This window comes from Osmerus eperlanus, chromosome 5 (assembly GCF_963692335.1).
Source record: "Osmerus eperlanus chromosome 5, fOsmEpe2.1, whole genome shotgun sequence".
Taxonomy (NCBI): domain Eukaryota; kingdom Metazoa; phylum Chordata; class Actinopteri; order Osmeriformes; family Osmeridae; genus Osmerus; species Osmerus eperlanus.
In genome coordinates this window covers 14,413,375-14,431,221 of record NC_085022.1, presented here as the reverse complement: position 1 = coordinate 14,431,221, position 17,847 = coordinate 14,413,375, and the positions used below count along the sequence as shown (strand labels likewise).

Below are 17,847 nucleotides of genomic sequence, written 5' to 3'. Positions count from 1 at the left end.
CTTTGTTTTTGTATGCGGTAAAGTTGTCGCAATACGACGGTGGGTCACAATGACTGATGGGTCAGAACGACCCGAAGATAACACAAGGGTTAATTCTGCACCAGCCTAATGCCTAACTAAGCTGCTAAATGCCCTGAGGGGGAAAAAGTTGAGTTGGGCAGGGATCCGGGGCATGTGGTCGTCCGCTACTCTGGGGCGGAGTAATGTCTCCGGGTATTGAGTCATGTCCCCTGGTATTAGTCCTTTCCCCTGGTATTGAGTCATGTCCCCAGGTATTGAGTCCTTTCCCCTGGTATTGAGTCATGTCTCCTGGTATTATTGAGTCCTTTCCACTGGTATTGAGTCATGTCCCCAGGTACTGAGTAATGTCCCTTGGTATTTAGACATGTCTCCTGGTACTGATTAATGTCCCCTCGTACTTCTGCACCTATTGTCTGACTGAGGCCACTTGGGAAAATGTCACTGGAGTAGCAGAAACCAAGGATGCAAAAAATGTATAGGACACAAACACATATGGAAAAAAAAGTGAGATTTATTTGTAAAGCACTTCCACAAATGCCCTGTAAAAATTAGAGGACTAACACATTTTCTACAATAAATAAATAAATCTTCTACAGTCCTATTCAAAATTAGTCACCATCTTTTGATGGGTTGGAGTGTTAGATAATCTAAACACAGATAAACGCCCTTGGAGAACCATGGCCAAAAAACACAGGGTCCAGGCCAAAACACTATAGGAAGAAATGTTGACAATGACTGGGAGACAGTCTTAAGTGTATTCATCCACAATAGGTGATGGAGGCTCCTAAACAACTTCATGAACAGTGCCTGCGCATCTGTTGGAACTTTGGTTCCAGGTTTCCCATATTTAGACAGCTTGTGTCACCGTTGTCTGAAAACGGCCTCAGCTGCAGCTCTCTGACACGTCAGGCAGTCTGTGGTGGGAAGCCATCTCCACGACAACGCACGGTGGAACATCGAGATTAAAAGTCTGGGACAGTTTGTGAGGGACGCTTTACATTAATACAGTACGCAGTAATAACTACAAATAATAACAATGGATTGATAATCTCGTAAACCTTCCGTAGCCCCCCCACCACCACCACCTCCCACCCTCCGCCCCCTTTTACAGAAACTTGTTTTGACCTCGGCACCATCCTTCATCCCGTCTGATTATACACCCCCACCCATAACCCTCCCCACCCTACTCCACCACACACCCTCCACTCCCCCCAACCCAAACTAACCCGACACGGCCAAGCTAAACCCAATATAAACAAAGCTAACCTAACACAGCCTAGCCAAGCATAGCCCATCTTGACCTAATCAAAACTAACCCGTCCTAGCCAAACCCAGCTTGAGTTTATCTAGAATAACTTGTTCTAGCCTAACCTAACCTAGACCTGTCTGTCCTGTTCTAGCCTAGCCACCTGACACCCTAATGATTGTTGCTGATGCAGTAGCTACGACAACAGAGCATTTGACCAAGGGAAATTACGAACACAAACAGATGCACATCTATACTCACACACACACACACACACACACACACACACCAGATCATATTCACACATGAAACAACATTTACTTGATTAATAATACAGCTATTAGTCAGTTTACTCTTTTGTATCGACAATCGCCAAATGGCAGGTTAATCCGCACACACAAACACACACACACAAACTCCTGAACTTGAGGTCATTGTCAGACCTAGTTACAGGGTTACCTACAGTGACTGTGACCACAGTGTTCCTAGCGAGGCGTGACCGAAACACGGTAGCCTTCTGCTAACTAACTGGACGTTCTGCTGATCCTATTGAGTCCCTTCCCCAGGGGCTGAGATCAGGTCCTCCACTGTCAGACATACCAGTACATACTACAAACAAAAACAACTAAAAATGTCTTCTTCTTATAAATGACAGCAATTCAACTCTATGGTAAGGGCATGAAATATATATGAGAGACTGTTCTCTCCCTGCAGCCTGCAGGCTTGTCTATCTGTCTGTTACAAAAACCAGTCTGATATTCTCAAGAGTCGTCCGACCTACAAACACTCTCTCTGTTGATTTGCACGTACAGTACTCATAACCAATACTGTATTGACACGTGTTGTCATAGTAACTATAATCATAAAGGTGACAACGTATACTGACAGGTCTAAAACCACTAATTGTGTCCAAAGTATTTTAAAGGACGCTTCACCTTCTCAGTCTATAGAGATCGCATAGGGCCCGTTTGAAAAGAATTGGGCCACTGCATTGACTTAGAAAAATAAAACTCATGAACAGTAGAAATCTTTATCTACAGGTATTAAAAAAATAAAGCAGCAAGCTCATATTTCACCATGTAGCTAACTGGGTAAAAACATAGTCTAACTTCATCTTAAGGGGCCTGTTCACGTCTTGGTCTAACTTTAGCGGTGATACTGGAGAGCTGTGTGTGAGTCTCAGAACGCTGGGTAGAAGCTGTTGGGGTTTGGGTTTTAACCAGCTCCTTTTATATTGGTTGATACCGACAAGTATATTTGTCCTTGCTCCCCAACTACCCTAACTACAAGCAAGTAGTTAGACAAGTCACTACAAGTACTCTGAAACAAATTTGCACGCACACACGCCACACACACAGGGTGCTGCAGGAGGCAGCGTGTAAGGTGCTGAAAGGAGTAGCCATGGTCATTTGCGTGGAGTGGGTGAGAGGGAGCTGATTTTGCTTAAGATTAAAACAATAGTTAAAAAAATGACTTAAATACATTTCAGTTGATAGCTGGATTAGGTACGAAGTAAAAAAACAAACAAACAAACCAAAAAAGCAAATGAATGTAACAATACAACGAGTCAAGTCTTTACACACAGTCCACTAGCCACAGAATCTTTGCACTGGACATGGGAATATTTCGAAATTAGACGACCCGAGTTGTTGGAGGGTGTCCTGCTGGGTCTGTAGGAGGGGGGGCAGGGGAAGTGAGGTATGGCTAACAGCATGGCTCTTCTTCACTCGAACACTGTAACAATACGATTGCCTATATGAAAGAGAGCTAGAGATTTTCATGAAGAGACACATGAAGAACAGGCTATAGGGTGTGTCTACGTGTAGGAGCTGGGACTGGGGTGGGGGTGTGTCTGGGGTAGGAGCTGGGACTGGGGTGGGGGTGTGCCTGGGGTAGGAGCTGAGACTGGGGTGGGGTTGTGTCTGGGGTAGGAGCTGGGACTGGGGTGGGGGTGGGAGGGAGTGGTGGCCATCTAAAGGCTTAGTCTCTGATCGTCTTCAAGATTCTTGCGGCACGACCTCCATCATCTTCTGAAACAGTGCAGTGGTTGAAACTGGAGAGACACACATACACAAGTAGTAAGAAAATGAACCAACATTTCATTCAATACATTTTTCAGCTTATGTACACCCAGAAAGGAAACTAGACTGTTCAGTCCAGGACATGTCAAGAGTCAACGAGCAGGGAGCTAACCGTAAACAAACAATGAGCTAACAGAAACTTACTATGAGCTAACGTTAAACTTCCATGATGAGCTAACAGAAAACCAGCACTAAAACAGCAGGAAGCTAGCAGTAAACAAGCTGGGGGACTTACATATAGCCTGGAGAAGCCACTTGGGCTTGCTCTGCCACCACACGCCAAAGTAGTAGACAGGCACACCGGTGGCGATGATGCCAAAACCGATGGCACACTCCCGGGGCGTCTTCCAGATTGACACCACAATGAGGAAGAGGCAGGCCAACACGAAGCTGATGGGCAGCAGGATGTTCACCTGAATGCCAGAGAGATCAAGTTATGCACTCATTTAGATTGGGTTGGTTTTCAGACGTTCTGATGATGAAGAAGAAGGGAAGAACAGCCGATAGCTTTAGCGACAATTCATCCATCCATCCATCATCTTCCGCTTATCCGGGGGTCGGGTCGCGGGGGTAGCAACCTAAGCAGGGAGGCCCAGACTTCCCTCTCTCTCTCTGTCTCTGTCATTTCAAATCATTTCCTCATTTAATGTGAGGAAATGATTTAAACCAATCATTCATAATTCACCCATACAACCCCCCAACAACCCACACACACCCCTAAAAAAGACACACACAATCCCCCTAAACACAAGCAAATACATGCCAAACACCCTCCACCCCCACATGCACATGCCCCCTACACCCTTCCGTCCCCACACAGGCACTCAGCACATGCATCTGTGCTAGATAAATAGATTTGACCCATTTCACTTCACTGCCCTGCACCTCATTAGCACATCGCTGACAATGTCAACCAGGCCAGAGGAAGGACTCGGCTGCCAACCTTTATGGCTCCATTTGGGGGCAGGAGTAGGTCTCCCTGTCCCACAGTCGCACAAAAGGCCAGTGTATGGCCAGCCGACCGAGTGCAAACTGCTGAGTCAGGGCCCAGGCCCACTCTTCTGGAGCTAAGGTCGCTCTACTGGAGCCAGGGCCGCTCTACTGGAGCCAGGGCGGCTCTACTGGAGCCAGGGCCGCTCTACTGAGGCAGAGCCCTGGGCCGCTCTACTGGAGCCAGGGCTACTCTACTGAGGCAGAGCCCTAGGCCGCTCTACCCACCTTGATTGGTCGCTCCAGCTCAGGCTTCTTGTAGCGCAGCCACATCATGCCGATGATCGCCATAGCGATGCAGAGCCAGTTGAAGAAGCTGAAGAAGTTGATGACTGAGAAGATGTCGTTGGAGAACGCGTACAGCAGAGTCATGACACACTAGAGAGAGAGAGAGAAAGAGAGAGAAAGGGGGGGGGAGGAAAGAGAGAGGTGTGGTGGAGAAACTGACTGATATTCATTCAGTAAAACCCAAACATCATGAGTTGTCACATAGAAGTCTTGTCTTTCTGATCACAATTTATTCCTAGACATAGGAAGTGACCTTTTAGCCCACACCCATCCGACACCAAATCTGTAAGTAACTTCTCTTATTCCCCGGGAGCTCAAATAACACAGGCCCATTTTAGGAAGCAAAACACTGGTGAATTGAACAATATGTGATAGCGGGGATACTTCTGTCTGCATGAGGGAACAAAAGTTTGGTGGGCGGCAAGTTATTTGATTGTATAAAATGATCCCATCTTTTGCTCTGGCTTTTCGCCACTCTGCCTCTTTCTGCTCATTTGCGTACCCGTTCTAAATTGTGCTTTATGCTTTAATAAAACTGTTGAATTTCATCCAATAGAGCGTTTGTGCCTCCCTGAAACCTTCTGAGTTTAGCCCCGAAAGCGGCAAAAAAGGAGGGAGGATGTGTGTTCAGTTTTAAATGTACAGTCTCATAATAGCGTGTGAATCGGCTTGTGGTGACAAGTCCTCTTAACCAGGTGACCAGTCCTGTCAACCGGATGACTAGTCCTGTTAACCAGGTGTGAGAGAGGAGGCAGGTCTAACAAGGAGGTACGTACTGTGAAGAGGAGGGAGGGGAGGGGGGTCAGCAGGGTGGGGTGGATCATGGACAGCAGACTGGGTAGGTGACCCTCCCTGGAGCCCACAAAGAACAACCTGGAATAGTGAGGGAGAGGGGGAGAAAGGAAAGGAAAGAGAGAAAGGTGGTTATTCAGTGTACGTGAGCTCATGTTTGTGTGTGTGTGTGAAGGGGTATACAGTATGCGTATATATTTGTGTGTGTGTGTGTATGTATGTTTGCTACCTGGATGAGGTGAAGAGGGAGCCGTTGACAGAGCCAAAACAGGACAGCCCCACAAATACAGGGATGATCCAAGCCATGTAGCCCAGGTGGTAGTTCCCAAAGTCCTGAGAGAGACACGCACACACAAACACACACACACACACAGTGTCCGCTAAAGTAGACTGATATATGTAGTAGCAGTAAGTCACTTGTATAGGGAAGAGTGGGCAAAGTATGTAGTATATTAGTATACAGGGTAGTGTGTGTAGTATATGAGTATGCAGGGCAGTGTGTAGTATATTACTATACAGGGCAGTGTGTAGTATATGAGTATACAGGGCAGTCTGTGTAGTATATGAGTATACAGGTGACTCACCACAGCCACGGCCTCAGAGGTTAGCATGTCTTCTGGGCTGAGCGTGGTGAAGTAGGCCAGGTTGGTGAGCACGTACACCACTGTGACAATGGGCAGCGAGATGATGATTGCCCGAGGCAGGTTCCTATGAGGAACGTGAATCATTTGGAACATGAATCAATACTAACATGAATCAATTTAAACATGAACCATTGATAGAAAATGAACAAATTGAAATATGAAAAATAAGGAAAATGAAACATGAATCATTTGGAACATGAATAATTTATCAAATTAAAAAGGGGTGGTAACAGGTGAATAAACGGTGTCTTTCAATATTACCAGTACTTGCAGTTATGATTGCTTTAATAATATTATATATAAAAGTGTGTCAACACTCACTTGTAAGGCTCAATCATTTCTTCAGTGACAAAATTCAAATAGTTCCTGTAGGGGACACGAGATGTGGGTTATCTTTCTCGCACACACAGGTGAAAAGCAAACAATTATTTAGCAAACAGGAGTAAGCTCAGGGTGAGCTCAGCCAACAGTGGTCCAGTATGAGGTACCCAGCACAGCCAAGAAGCCTACCGGAATGTAAGAACGACATGCTATATTTCCAGAGCAAAACAGAGGAGGTAGGAGAGAGAGAGAGAAAGAGAGGGGATGAATGAGTTCGAAGAAAAAAGTGAGTGAGTGACACTGATTGAGTGAGCGAGTGAATGAGTGAGAGAGTGAGTGGCTGAATGAGTAAGGAGAGAAACAGAGGGAGTGAATGAGTGAGTAAACGTGTGGACGAGAGAGAATTGTTTGAGTGTAAATCAGTGAGTGACTGGAGACAGAGAGAGAGGTTGGAGAGAGAAGGAGGGGGATTAGCAGGTAGGCCACAACTTATTCATTCTTGTAATAGTGGTCTTAATTCTCCAGGCCAGCTAAACTGGGGTTTACGGTCAGATTACTGGCAGACATGACAGTACCCCACTGTGTCCAGACCCACACATACCAGGAGGGGGAGGAAGGAATTCTGGAAGCCAGTTAAGGTGCAGGCTTTTTCTCCAGCCAAGCGTAGCCCTACTATTCCCAGTCCCAGTCCAAGCCTCAGCCCCCGCCCAAGCCCGTAGGACTCACCAGCCTCCATAGGCAAAAAGGCCACTGTACAACGCCAGGCCGATGTTCCCGAAGTCTGACTTAGAACCCTTGAAAGAATTCTCTGGTAGGAGGTAGACTGTGTCACCTACAAAGATGAGGAGAGACAACAGTATGTGGTTAATCCCAGCATCCCAGCATCACCACCAGTGGCACCAGCTCTACATCAGTCTGAAGAAAGAATAACAATGTGTTTATTTCACAACAGAGCTATACTCATCCCTGTAGAAGGAAGGGGGGAGCGGAGTTGGAAAGGAGGTGAAGATATGAACAGGAGAGGTGGGGGAGGAGAGGTGATGAGGGGAGGAGGCGAGGAAGTGTGGAGGAGAGGAGGAGGGGGCCAAGGGTCCAGACAATATCAAGCCCTCCCCCCAGACAGAATACCACAGCTTACTCTGAGCCACGTTAAAAGGCAAGGGAATGAAAGGGGGGGGGGGGGGAATGCTCCCAACCAAATCCCCTATAATCATCAAAGATGGAGGTATTCCAGACTAAGACACCCCGCTTGGGGAGCACCGGTCTGGGTTCTGGGGTAGAGTCTGGGCTGGGGGTCTGGAAGGCGACCCGTAGGTTTTAATAAAAATCTGCGGGAAGGTTCTGGAAGATGCCTGAGGGGAGACACCCGGGACGCAGGTTGCATTCCAGGCGTGGCAGACGGCCGGCTGGGCTGGGTTGGGCCTCAGGACACCAGACAGACCCTAAACCAACAGATCCAGGGTGTTGGTACAGACAGAGGCGCCCTGCCTGCACTGGGCCGTGAGAAACCCCATCCAAACATCCCCCCCCTCTGACGGACAATGGACCACTGTGACCCTGCTGCACTATAAACACACACACACACACACGAATGCACGTATGCACACACGCAAGCACACAAGCATGCATGCCTGCACACATATGAGCGCATGCATGTGCATACACACCAGTACGCCTCTTTGTACACACACAATCAACCCTCTACACACACACACAGACACTTCTTGACAGGTGGGGCCCGGCAGGGTGGAAGGTGTGCTAGTTATGTTGTTATGGTGTTGCAGTGCTGTACTTTGTTGTGGTATTGTACAGTTATAGTGTTGTAGTTTGCAGTGTTGTTACAGTTTTGTGGTGTTGCGTGTTGTTGTTTAGTGTTGGAGTGTTGTGGTGGTTGTGTTACAGTGCTGGAGTACCCCAGAGAGGGGCATCATGTGAGCTCCCACTCCCAGTCATGCCTCACTGGGAGCTTGTGGTCAGCTGGTCACATGACTGGACCTGTGGCACCAGTACCAGGCAGGGGGGGTATTCTGGCTGAACTCACACACGCACGCACACACACACACACACACAGTCACACACATTATACACGCACTAATGATGGAATACTTGAATTGATGAATGGAATATACTGATAAATGAAATGAACAGATGTGTTGTTGTTTGTGTGTGTGTGCATGGCCATTCTTTTAGTGTACAGCTATATTGTATGTACAGATGTACAGTCTGTAAGTGGGCTCTCCTGTTCTGTTCCACACATTAGTACTCATTGTTCATTCCGATGAAAAGCATGAAAGCCAGTAAGGAGGTAGGGAGGGAGGTTGATGACATCTCTGCCTCAGTATTGAACGAATGTTGCCTGCTCAAGATCATCTCTGTCAAGTACAACATGTTATTGCCGTGGTGATTCTAACCTAAGCTGCCCAGGAACTTCCTGTCAAGGAAGGAACTAGTGAGAGTTATGTGATATCCAGTAAACTTCTGGTCAGGTGACTTGACAAACCGGTATCTGGAAGTAGGTGTGGCTGCGAGGCGGGGTGGGGAGGTACAGCACAGGTAGACACAGCCCACTGCGCTTTGATTGGTCAGGGGGGTGGGGGGGGGGGGTGGATTGAGTTTGTGCGCATAAGTGTGAGTATGAGTTTGTGTGTGAGTCGGTTCATGTGTGTGTGTGTGTGTTTTGATCTTAAGTGTGTGTGTGAGTGTGTGTTTGGGTCCCTGCTGTAAATAAACCATTATGAGATCCCATTACAGACCAAGCTCAGTCTGCAGCCTCTATGGAGACCCAGAGGAACTTACACGCTTCAGAAAGATAGACAGGACGAGAGAGAGAGACAGAGAGAGGTCAAAAGAGAGATTGTTAGACAGAGACAGAGAGAGACAGAAAAGGAGACAGGGAGATATAAGGAAATGAGAAAGAAAAGAGAGACAGAAAATTAGACAGAGGTAGAAAAAGAGAGGGAGAAACAGAGAGAGGGAATGGCATCAATGGACACTATCTGCCCAGAGACAAACAACAACAGCTTTTGATTGAAAGAGCGCTGGATTATTGGTTTAATCAGATTACTGTGCAACAACCCTGCTGTCATTAATCTGGAGCAGCCTTATGAAGGCCTGACCCAGTAGACTTCATCCCTTCACTCTGCCTGCCAGGGAGAGCTTCCTGTCTGCCAGTTACAACTTCCTGTCTTCCAGCAGGAGCTAGGAAGCAGGTGCTATGCCCTCTCGAGTGAGAAAGACCTACTCTGTCTGACTGGGTTGGTGAGCCCTTAACTCACCTCAGATCTGAGTCCTAGTAAACACATATTAGACACTTCTTCTACATTTGTATCAATATTCAGCAAGATTCACTGTTAGGATTTCACCTACACCAACCCAGTCCTGTCAGACTTGTGTGAGTTCTCTGATCTGAGGTGAGAGGCGGACATGGTCTGCATATGTGCATGCGTGTGCGTGTGTGTGTGCACAGGACTGGACAACAGCAAACTACTGTCTGTCTGGCTGTCATGCTTACGCTTATCTCTAACTGTCACTGGAGTGACCCCACCCTGGCCAGAACCCCTGGAGGGGGAGATACTTAAACCATGGCACGCACACAAACATTACAGTATGCACTGTTGTACGCAGTATGCACATGCCTGTAGACTGTAGATTTGTTTACGTCTCTGTGGCCGTGCAGCTGAAACCTTGAGTCATGTAGCCTACTCGATGTCCGGCCCAGTTTACAACAGGTCACTACCAGGAAGGGCACCTTCAGACTCATTTGAAGGACACAAGGCATGCGTCGTTACATAACGTTATGTAAAGAGCCGAGCCCATGTAGCAGTAAGTCAGTCTGGAGACTTGTTTGTTGGTGGCCTACTAAGACAGCCCGAAAAGAGTCTTAGCCCGACAGGATTTCGCTTTCTCCATAATGACTGTCTGCCTCTCCTCTCCTGTCCTCTTTGCTCTTCTCCCCCTTCCCCTCTCCACTCCTTTCCACTCCACTCCTCTCCTGTCCCCCTGTACAGCACAATGAAACAGTGTTTAGATTCCCCAAGATTGTTCTGTTCTGCTTATTGGCAGCTCTCACACACCTTAATTGGACCAGGATTGGAGCACAATTGAACAGGAACCCTCAGTAATATCTACTGAGGCTAATGAGCATAATCTGATGAAAGGACCTGTGTTCCCCCCAGAGTTTAGATACAAGGGCACCAGACCTGTACTTTGCCCTCCTTTATCCATTTGTGAAGCGAATACAATAGGAGAGAGAGTGTGTGTGTTCGTGTGTGTATGTGTGTGTGTGCATGTGGCTGGTCTTAAGTGTATTCCATAGTCCTTCCAGCACTGTACTGACTGATGCTCAGAAAAACCCGGCCTCTGTTTTTAAGTGAAAATAATAAGGAAACGGAGCTATTCATTATCAACAATTTATGATATTTTTTGTTGTCAATAATAAAAAGGGTACGTTTTTTCTCTGCTTTGTCCCACAGGAGGACTCGAGTGCCCTATTCCTCATGTTCCGTGTCTGCTCGTGCTGCGGTGAGCTTACTAGTCCGTGACGGTGTCTTTGAGTGGCTGGTGTCACCGCTGGTGTCACCGCCAGCCCTCTAAGGACAAGCAGTGTCATGACTTGATGGTGCACTTCTACAATAGGCAGGTGCGCATGTTGTGTTGGAGTTCCAATTCCAATCGTACATCACTCCAATTGATCCAATACATAGGTGGAATGGAACCTGAGACCTCTTGCTCTGCAGTCAGATGCCGAGCAACTCCCATACCCTGGTTTCTGCGAGTGAGGATGAAGAGAGAGGATGAAGAGAGAGAGAGGCTGGAGGGAGGAGGAAGAGAGGGTGGTGATGGAGATGCTACCTTTGCCGATCTGCACAAAGCCGATGACGATGATGAGGCCGAGGGCGAGCAGTTTGGCAGCAGCGAAGGCGTCCTGGACCCTGGTGGCGGCCTTCACACTGTAGCAGTTCACCGCCGTAAGCAGCACTGGTAGAGAGAGAAAGGGGAGGTGGGGGGGGTGCATGTTGGTCACTGACTGACCTCTGTTTAAATGAGTGGAGCAATGCAACAGTCTTTCTGTGTTACATGGTTGCTTCTGTCATTCCTGAGAGGACGACCATCTTGAGTTGTGAATGGATACTCCCTCCAAACCTGTTCACGATTACAGAGAACACAGAGTTCCACACAGAAGGTACAGTACAACTAGCCCAGTACAGCCACACACCAGCACCTCAGCCAGTTCGCCATCACCAGAGTAGCCAGCCAGTCAGCCGTACACCAGAGTAACCAGCCACCCCATTAAGAGTGATTAACAAGCCTCCACTTCAAAGCAGCATAATCTGTAAATCAGGCAACAATAGAGGTCTGACCAGCCCTGAGAGATCACAGTACAAAGACTCTCTCTGTACTGTACTCTCTCCCTCACAGACAGTCTGGAACCACACACACACACATGCATAGAAATAAACACAAAAACACCTATATACACAAACACATACATTTATATGTAGACACACATGAGTGTGAAGAACATAAATGGGGATCACCCAAACAAGCCCCCTCCTTCCCAACCCTAAATGTCTGGCAGAGACAGTGTATTCAATGTTCTCTTCAATGTTCTCTCTCTCTCTCTCTCTCACTCTCTCACTCTCTCACTCTCTCTCTCTCTCTCTCTCTCTCTCACTCTCTCTCACTCTCTCTCACTCTCTCTCACACACACACACACACACACACACAGGGAAGATCCTAAATTAGTCAGATGGCTGAGCGGTTAGGGAGTCGGGCTATTAATCAGAAGGTTGTTGGTTTGATTCCCGGCCGTGCCAAATGACGTTGTGTCCTTGGGCAAGGCACTTCACCCTACTTGCCTCGGGGGAATGTCCCTGTACTTACTGTAAGTCGCTCTGGATAAGAGCGTCTGCTAAATGACTAAAATGTAAATGTAAAATGTAAATTATGGTTGTAAAACTCAAACCCTACAACATGGCCTCAAACTAATAACTCACATCAAAGAAATAGGTCACTGTAACAATCACTCATGTGCATACACACACAGTCTAAGACAGACTGTAGCACAACACCTGCAGAGTCATCCATGGTTTGTATCTCTGTCAAGCGGTCCTACATGGGATTAGGCCTCGGGTGAAAATGAATGGGGATTATGGGTTGAGACTAGCGGTAGTACAAAGACACCAATGCTAAAAGGTACACTCATGGATACACACTCACAATCTCTGTCTTCCTTTCAAAACTGCACATATCTACTTCTCTCTCTAACTTTCTTCGTCTTGCTCACATAGACAGTATTTATTTCTCTCTCTCTCTCCCTTTCTCACAAACAAATTCCTTTATCCTCATCGGGCAACCCCCCCCCCCCCCCTCCTCCTCCAAACTGCATGGGGTGAATGGGAGCGCCAGTTTATCAAAGAGACAGTCAAAAGCAGAGAGAAAACAGTTCACAAATGCCCAACCACCTACACAATCTCAGACTGTTTTTGATTTGTTCGCCAATTAGCCGGAGCTAAAACTAATCCAGGCGTAATCCTAACAGGCTAAACTCCTATTTGACAGCACAACACACGCCTACGGTTCGCCAGTGTGTGTGAGTAGTCTAGCCCTCCCTATCCCAACCTGTGGATTAGGTCTGTGGAAGTGTTTAAAAACACAAAACAACTTATTTGATATATAAATAGGTAGCATCAACAATTATTATTATTCAAAGAGAGCATTTGTGACAAGAGTTTGTTGACATTTACCATTTTAATTAACAAGTGTCAAGACACTAGAGTTCTGGTGCTTTGCTTCCGCTCGTTTCACGTCTGATTGACTTTCAACCCTATTCACTTACACCATAATACACTGTACTGTATTATCTTATAAAATATATGATAATACATATATCTAGTTAGTTATTAATTGTTATCATCCACATTTTAAAGACATGCAGTAGAAACATTTTTTCATTTTAAAATAGAATAGGCACGTGACACGTGGAAGATGCGTATCACTGAGCGCGCACTTCAGGATACTACATGCTGAGGATGATGAAATAACGCTGCATTTTTTCAACAGTAGGCCACATTCAACTTGATGCCCACACCCAGCAGCAGCAGCATTTGTTCCGTGAACCGACATTTAGCTTTCCTTAAAGCCTACACGGGAGCCTGGTGTAGCGTAGCGAAGTGAGTCTTTAGAAGAAATGTGGTTCACACTGTGGTTTACCTGCACTTACAACACTGATGTAACAGGAAGAGGACATGTCTTAAAGAAGCATGGTTCTTCTGATTGACTTCCTTGACTTGGTCTACTAGATGTTAGGCTACTTAGTAAGTTTTAGGTTACTTACGGATACAAAGACAAGCGATTAACTTCGCTCCTGTCTCGGGCACTGGGCAGTCCGGGAAGATGGGTTTGAGGAGGTAGGTAGCAAAGACATAAGCGACAATGTATTGTGAGGATGGCCGTATGATAAGCAATTCGATCCACAATTTGAGGAAAGCAGGCAAAGACCCGTAAACCTCAAGTATATATGCATAGTCCCCTCCTGACTTTGAGATAGTTGTTCCCAGTTCGGCATAGCACAAGGCACCGATGGTCGAGAACACCCCACAGACAGTCCAAATGACCAGTGACAGACCAACGGATCCTGCCTCTTTGATCACTCCAGTGGGGGTCACGAAAATGCCCGACCCGATGATGGTACCCACGATGATGGCAACGCCGTTAACTAGCGTGATGGTTCTCTGTAGAACTACCGTCTCCTCTCCTTCAATGTTGCCAACCTCCTTCTCCCCGTTTCCCGGTGCACCGGTCCGGTTTGTGTTCCCGTTCTCCCCTCCGCTTGGGGAGAGCATCTTCTCCGTCACCTGCTTGTCTTCCTCATTGCGGTCGGCGGACGAATTCGAATTTCTTTTCTTTAAACTAGACATTTCTCGCTCCTGTGGGGACAACGCTTTTTAGTTTATTCGCTCTCCCTTTAAAATGTGTTTTCAACGACAATGATGCTACAGTTTGAGACTGGTTCGTAGGCTTGGTTACTGGAACACGAGGACACGCTAAGATGCTGGCTCGCTGCAGACTCAGACAAGCGTGCTTTCCACTGTGTCAGAGCAACTCTGTCTCTGTGTACAAAGGATTAGAGAATTTGCCCAATAGTTCTCCTGGGTGTAGTGTAGGCCAGCCTTCCTCGTCATCATCTGCTTAACGTGATGCGCGGTTAAGAAACGCAGGAACGCCCTCTAGCGATTGGCAGAGGCTTCTAGGCTAGGATGAGATGCCCCTAAATGGGTCCAAGCAATCAGACTGGCTGCCAGGGATTGCATTAATAACTATTCTAATTTTCTTGCTGAAACTTGCTGAAACAATTTTCCCAGTGTCTGAAAATAAGCTGACACTTAAATACCTTTTTAAAAACTGACAGTAGCTTGGCCAGGAAGTAAAGGGCCATTGGATGTGACGGGCGTGGCTTAATTAACCAAGGTCTGAAGGGGAGTGGCTATATTAAAGAGATTTATTTTGGGGGGTATTTCAGTCATTATATTGTTTTACAGTGGCGGTATAGAGAGACAGGAAATGTAGGGAGACACAGAAGGGATGACATACAGCAAAGGCCTGGGCCGAATTTGAACCCAGGCCGCTGCGGTAATGCCTTATCCCACCCTGGTACACGCACTTATCTGGTGAGCGATCGAAGTGCCCCAGGGACAGGTGTGGATTGACAAGGGAATAAAGGGTATGGCTACAAGGAGCAGGAAGTGGAGGGGGGGGTGGCTACATTGACCAGGAAGCAAAGGGGAGGTTGCTATATTGACAAGGGAGAGTAGGGGTGTGGCTTTATTGACCAGGGAGTAGTGTGTGTGTGTGGGGGGGGGGGGAGGGGGAGAGAGGGGTGACTGGGTTCAGAGCAGCAGGGGGGAATAATGTCCATGTGGGAGACCTCAGCAGGGATGCACCTCCTCATCCCCTGTCCCGACAAGGCCTCCCTGACATTCCTCTGTCTGGGACCCTCTGGGACCACTATTACCTGCTCCGGCACACACACACACACACACCTGAACACTCACATGAACGTACACACACAGACGATAGCGACAGATACAATTTCCTGTCTGTAGATAAAGTTGTTACGGTGGAAGAATGGCAGCCAAAGTTACCGTTCAGGTCTACAGAGATATTGGGGCCAAAAACGACACAGCGAATAATGCAAAGTTATAGTCTTAGGCTTATCTTCCGCTCAAGGTCTGAGTTGTAGTGTTTCTGCCTAAATAACATTCCCAGGCAACAACAGGGAACCTTGAGAACACATCTAGCAGATGTCTTGGTCCCACGTCCTGGAAGACAGACATTTCTCATTTATTTGGAACCAGGAGATAGTAACAAGGCCTGGAAAATACGATTGAACTTTTCATTCAAGTTGCTCTTTTATATCTTCTCAGATTAAGCATGTAATATGCTGTACCTTGTACCTTGCATCAGAGACAGATCTTGTTTTTCCTACACTTTTAACCAAAGCGATACCCATGCCCTATGGGTATAGGGAGTAGACAAAACAAAAGGTACACAACAGAGGTCAGAGCATTTTGGTTACAATAATGTTCATCACAGTAACATCTCTCCAGCATGGTTATAATCACCACAGTCACAACAACATCTCTCCAATATGTTTAGAATCATTACAGTAATCTTTCCAGCATGGTTAGAGTAATCACAGTAACCTGTCTTTCCAGCGTGGCATGAATCATCACTGTCATAGTAACATCTCTCCAGAATGGTTGTAATCATCACAGTCACAGTTACAGCTTTCCTGCATGGTTATAATCACCACAGTCACAGCACCATCTCTCCAACATTTTTAGAATCATCACAGTAACCTCTCTCCAGCATGGTAAGAATCATCACTCTCCAGGTGGAGAGGTGGTTGAGCCAAGGTCTGCAGTGATGCCAAGGCCTGCATGCCTCCCTGACCGCGGCTGATTCAGGGCAGGGCTAACCTGGGCCAACACCATCCCAGGATGGAGGCTCTTCACCGGGCAGAGATAACAAACCAGAGGCCTATGAGCGGAGCCCATGGAGGGCCAGCCAGCGGGAGCTGCCGGGAAGGATGTCAGCACACAGCTGGGCTTACACAGAAAAACCTTATCGCCCAGAGGGGGGTCTGGATGCCTGTCCTGCTACTAGAGCACAGGGAGCCAAGAGTCGGATACTTATGAAGGAATTCACAGTAGTTTTTGTTCTGGAGCTGGGAGAAGTGTTGAGGATCAGGTGTCGGTCTGACTGTGGTGCAATAGGGCCTCCAGTGTCTGTTGTATCCAAAGGGTGGTGCAGAAGACTGTTGCTTTAGTGGGTGGGGAGCTTCTACCATGTGTACAGGTCTTTGTGATGGTCTCCTGTGCTGTGATGGCAGGCCTTTGTGATGTTGTCCATTCTTCTGAACACTTCAGAAAGTGTGAATAAAACTGCCAAAAAAGGTTGGGGCCAAATACACATCACACACATGCATGTTTTTTTTTCTTCTCAAAATCCTGTCTATAGGAACTCAGGAAGAACCATTCAAAAGACTAATAATATGTTAAGAGTCTAGGGGTATAGGAGAGGAGGGGAGATGAAGGAGGAGGGAGAAGAGCAGGAGGAGAGAGAGTCCGGCTGGAGTTCAGAGACGGTCCCAAAGCTGAAGATCCTGTTTACATCCCCTGGAACTGTGGAACATGCGGGTTGTTCCGTTGTTGTTCTAAAATGACCCCCTTCAAACTTGGAACAATAAGATGAGAAAGGAGTTTTAATGAGACTTTCCCTTTCATCTTCATGAGCCTCTGTGCGTCCTTGAGTGTGTATGGTCGGTCCTCTGGCCTCCTGTAGAGCCTGAGGTCCCAGCCTCTCCCCAATAAGGACCAGCAGCCTTGTCCTCATCGAAGAGGCCCTTTCAACAGAGTACCTCATGTTTTATTGCCGAGCTGAACTTGATCTTGGTCGACACGTATCCAGTCTTATGTGCTGATCCATCTGTCCAGCCTTCGGATCACGAATAAGAGGAAAGAAGAGTCTGAAACTAAACTCACACATCAGGCTCCATACCCATCAACTTGAACCGACACCCACACACCTAACTATAACCCCACGTGTGGAACGGCGGCACTTTGCCTTGTACTGCCGCTTCGCAGCGATAATGTTTTGGGTTCGATTCTCACTTGGGGCCTGTCAGTGTCTCCCAGGTCTTTCTGCATGGAGTTTGCATATTCTCCTTGTGCTGACCTGGGTGTCCTTTGCAAATAACCCAATGTTAATGTATAACAGATTTCTCTGTTGACCGTGTCCCTGGCCAGGACATGGGTGAGCACTTGGACTTGGCCCCCTGGCATTGGTGATGTGGCTGCCCAGTGGTCTTTGGTCCCCTGGGAGGAAGGACAACAGGATGGGGATTCCTTCAGAGGACACCGGGCGTGCGTGCATGTGTGTGTGTGAACCACAAACTTGTGTG

General features: G+C 47.3%; 1 protein-coding gene across 2 annotated transcripts; it reads right to left on the bottom strand.

Moving 5' to 3' along the window:
- Positions 1–1,218: 1,218 nt before the first annotated feature.
- slc7a5 (solute carrier family 7 member 5) lies at positions 1,219–14,510 on the bottom strand. Of its 2 annotated transcripts, XM_062461835.1 has the most exons (11): positions 13,720–14,510; positions 11,235–11,360; positions 7,110–7,215; positions 6,384–6,428; positions 6,003–6,126; positions 5,648–5,751; positions 5,403–5,499; positions 4,567–4,716; positions 3,584–3,761; positions 3,230–3,320; positions 1,219–3,159 (listed from the first exon to the last, which is right to left on the bottom strand). In XM_062461835.1, the coding sequence occupies exons 1-10, from the start codon at positions 14,300–14,302 to the stop codon at positions 3,265–3,267; spliced, it is 1,569 nt and encodes a 522-aa protein (XP_062317819.1). In that variant the 5' UTR covers positions 14,303–14,510; the 3' UTR covers positions 1,219–3,159; positions 3,230–3,264. The 2 variants fall into 2 exon arrangements, with proteins under 2 accessions (XP_062317819.1, XP_062317818.1); XM_062461834.1 differs by having other exon boundaries at positions 1,219–3,320.
- Between the last annotated feature and the right edge of the window lie 3,337 nt (positions 14,511–17,847).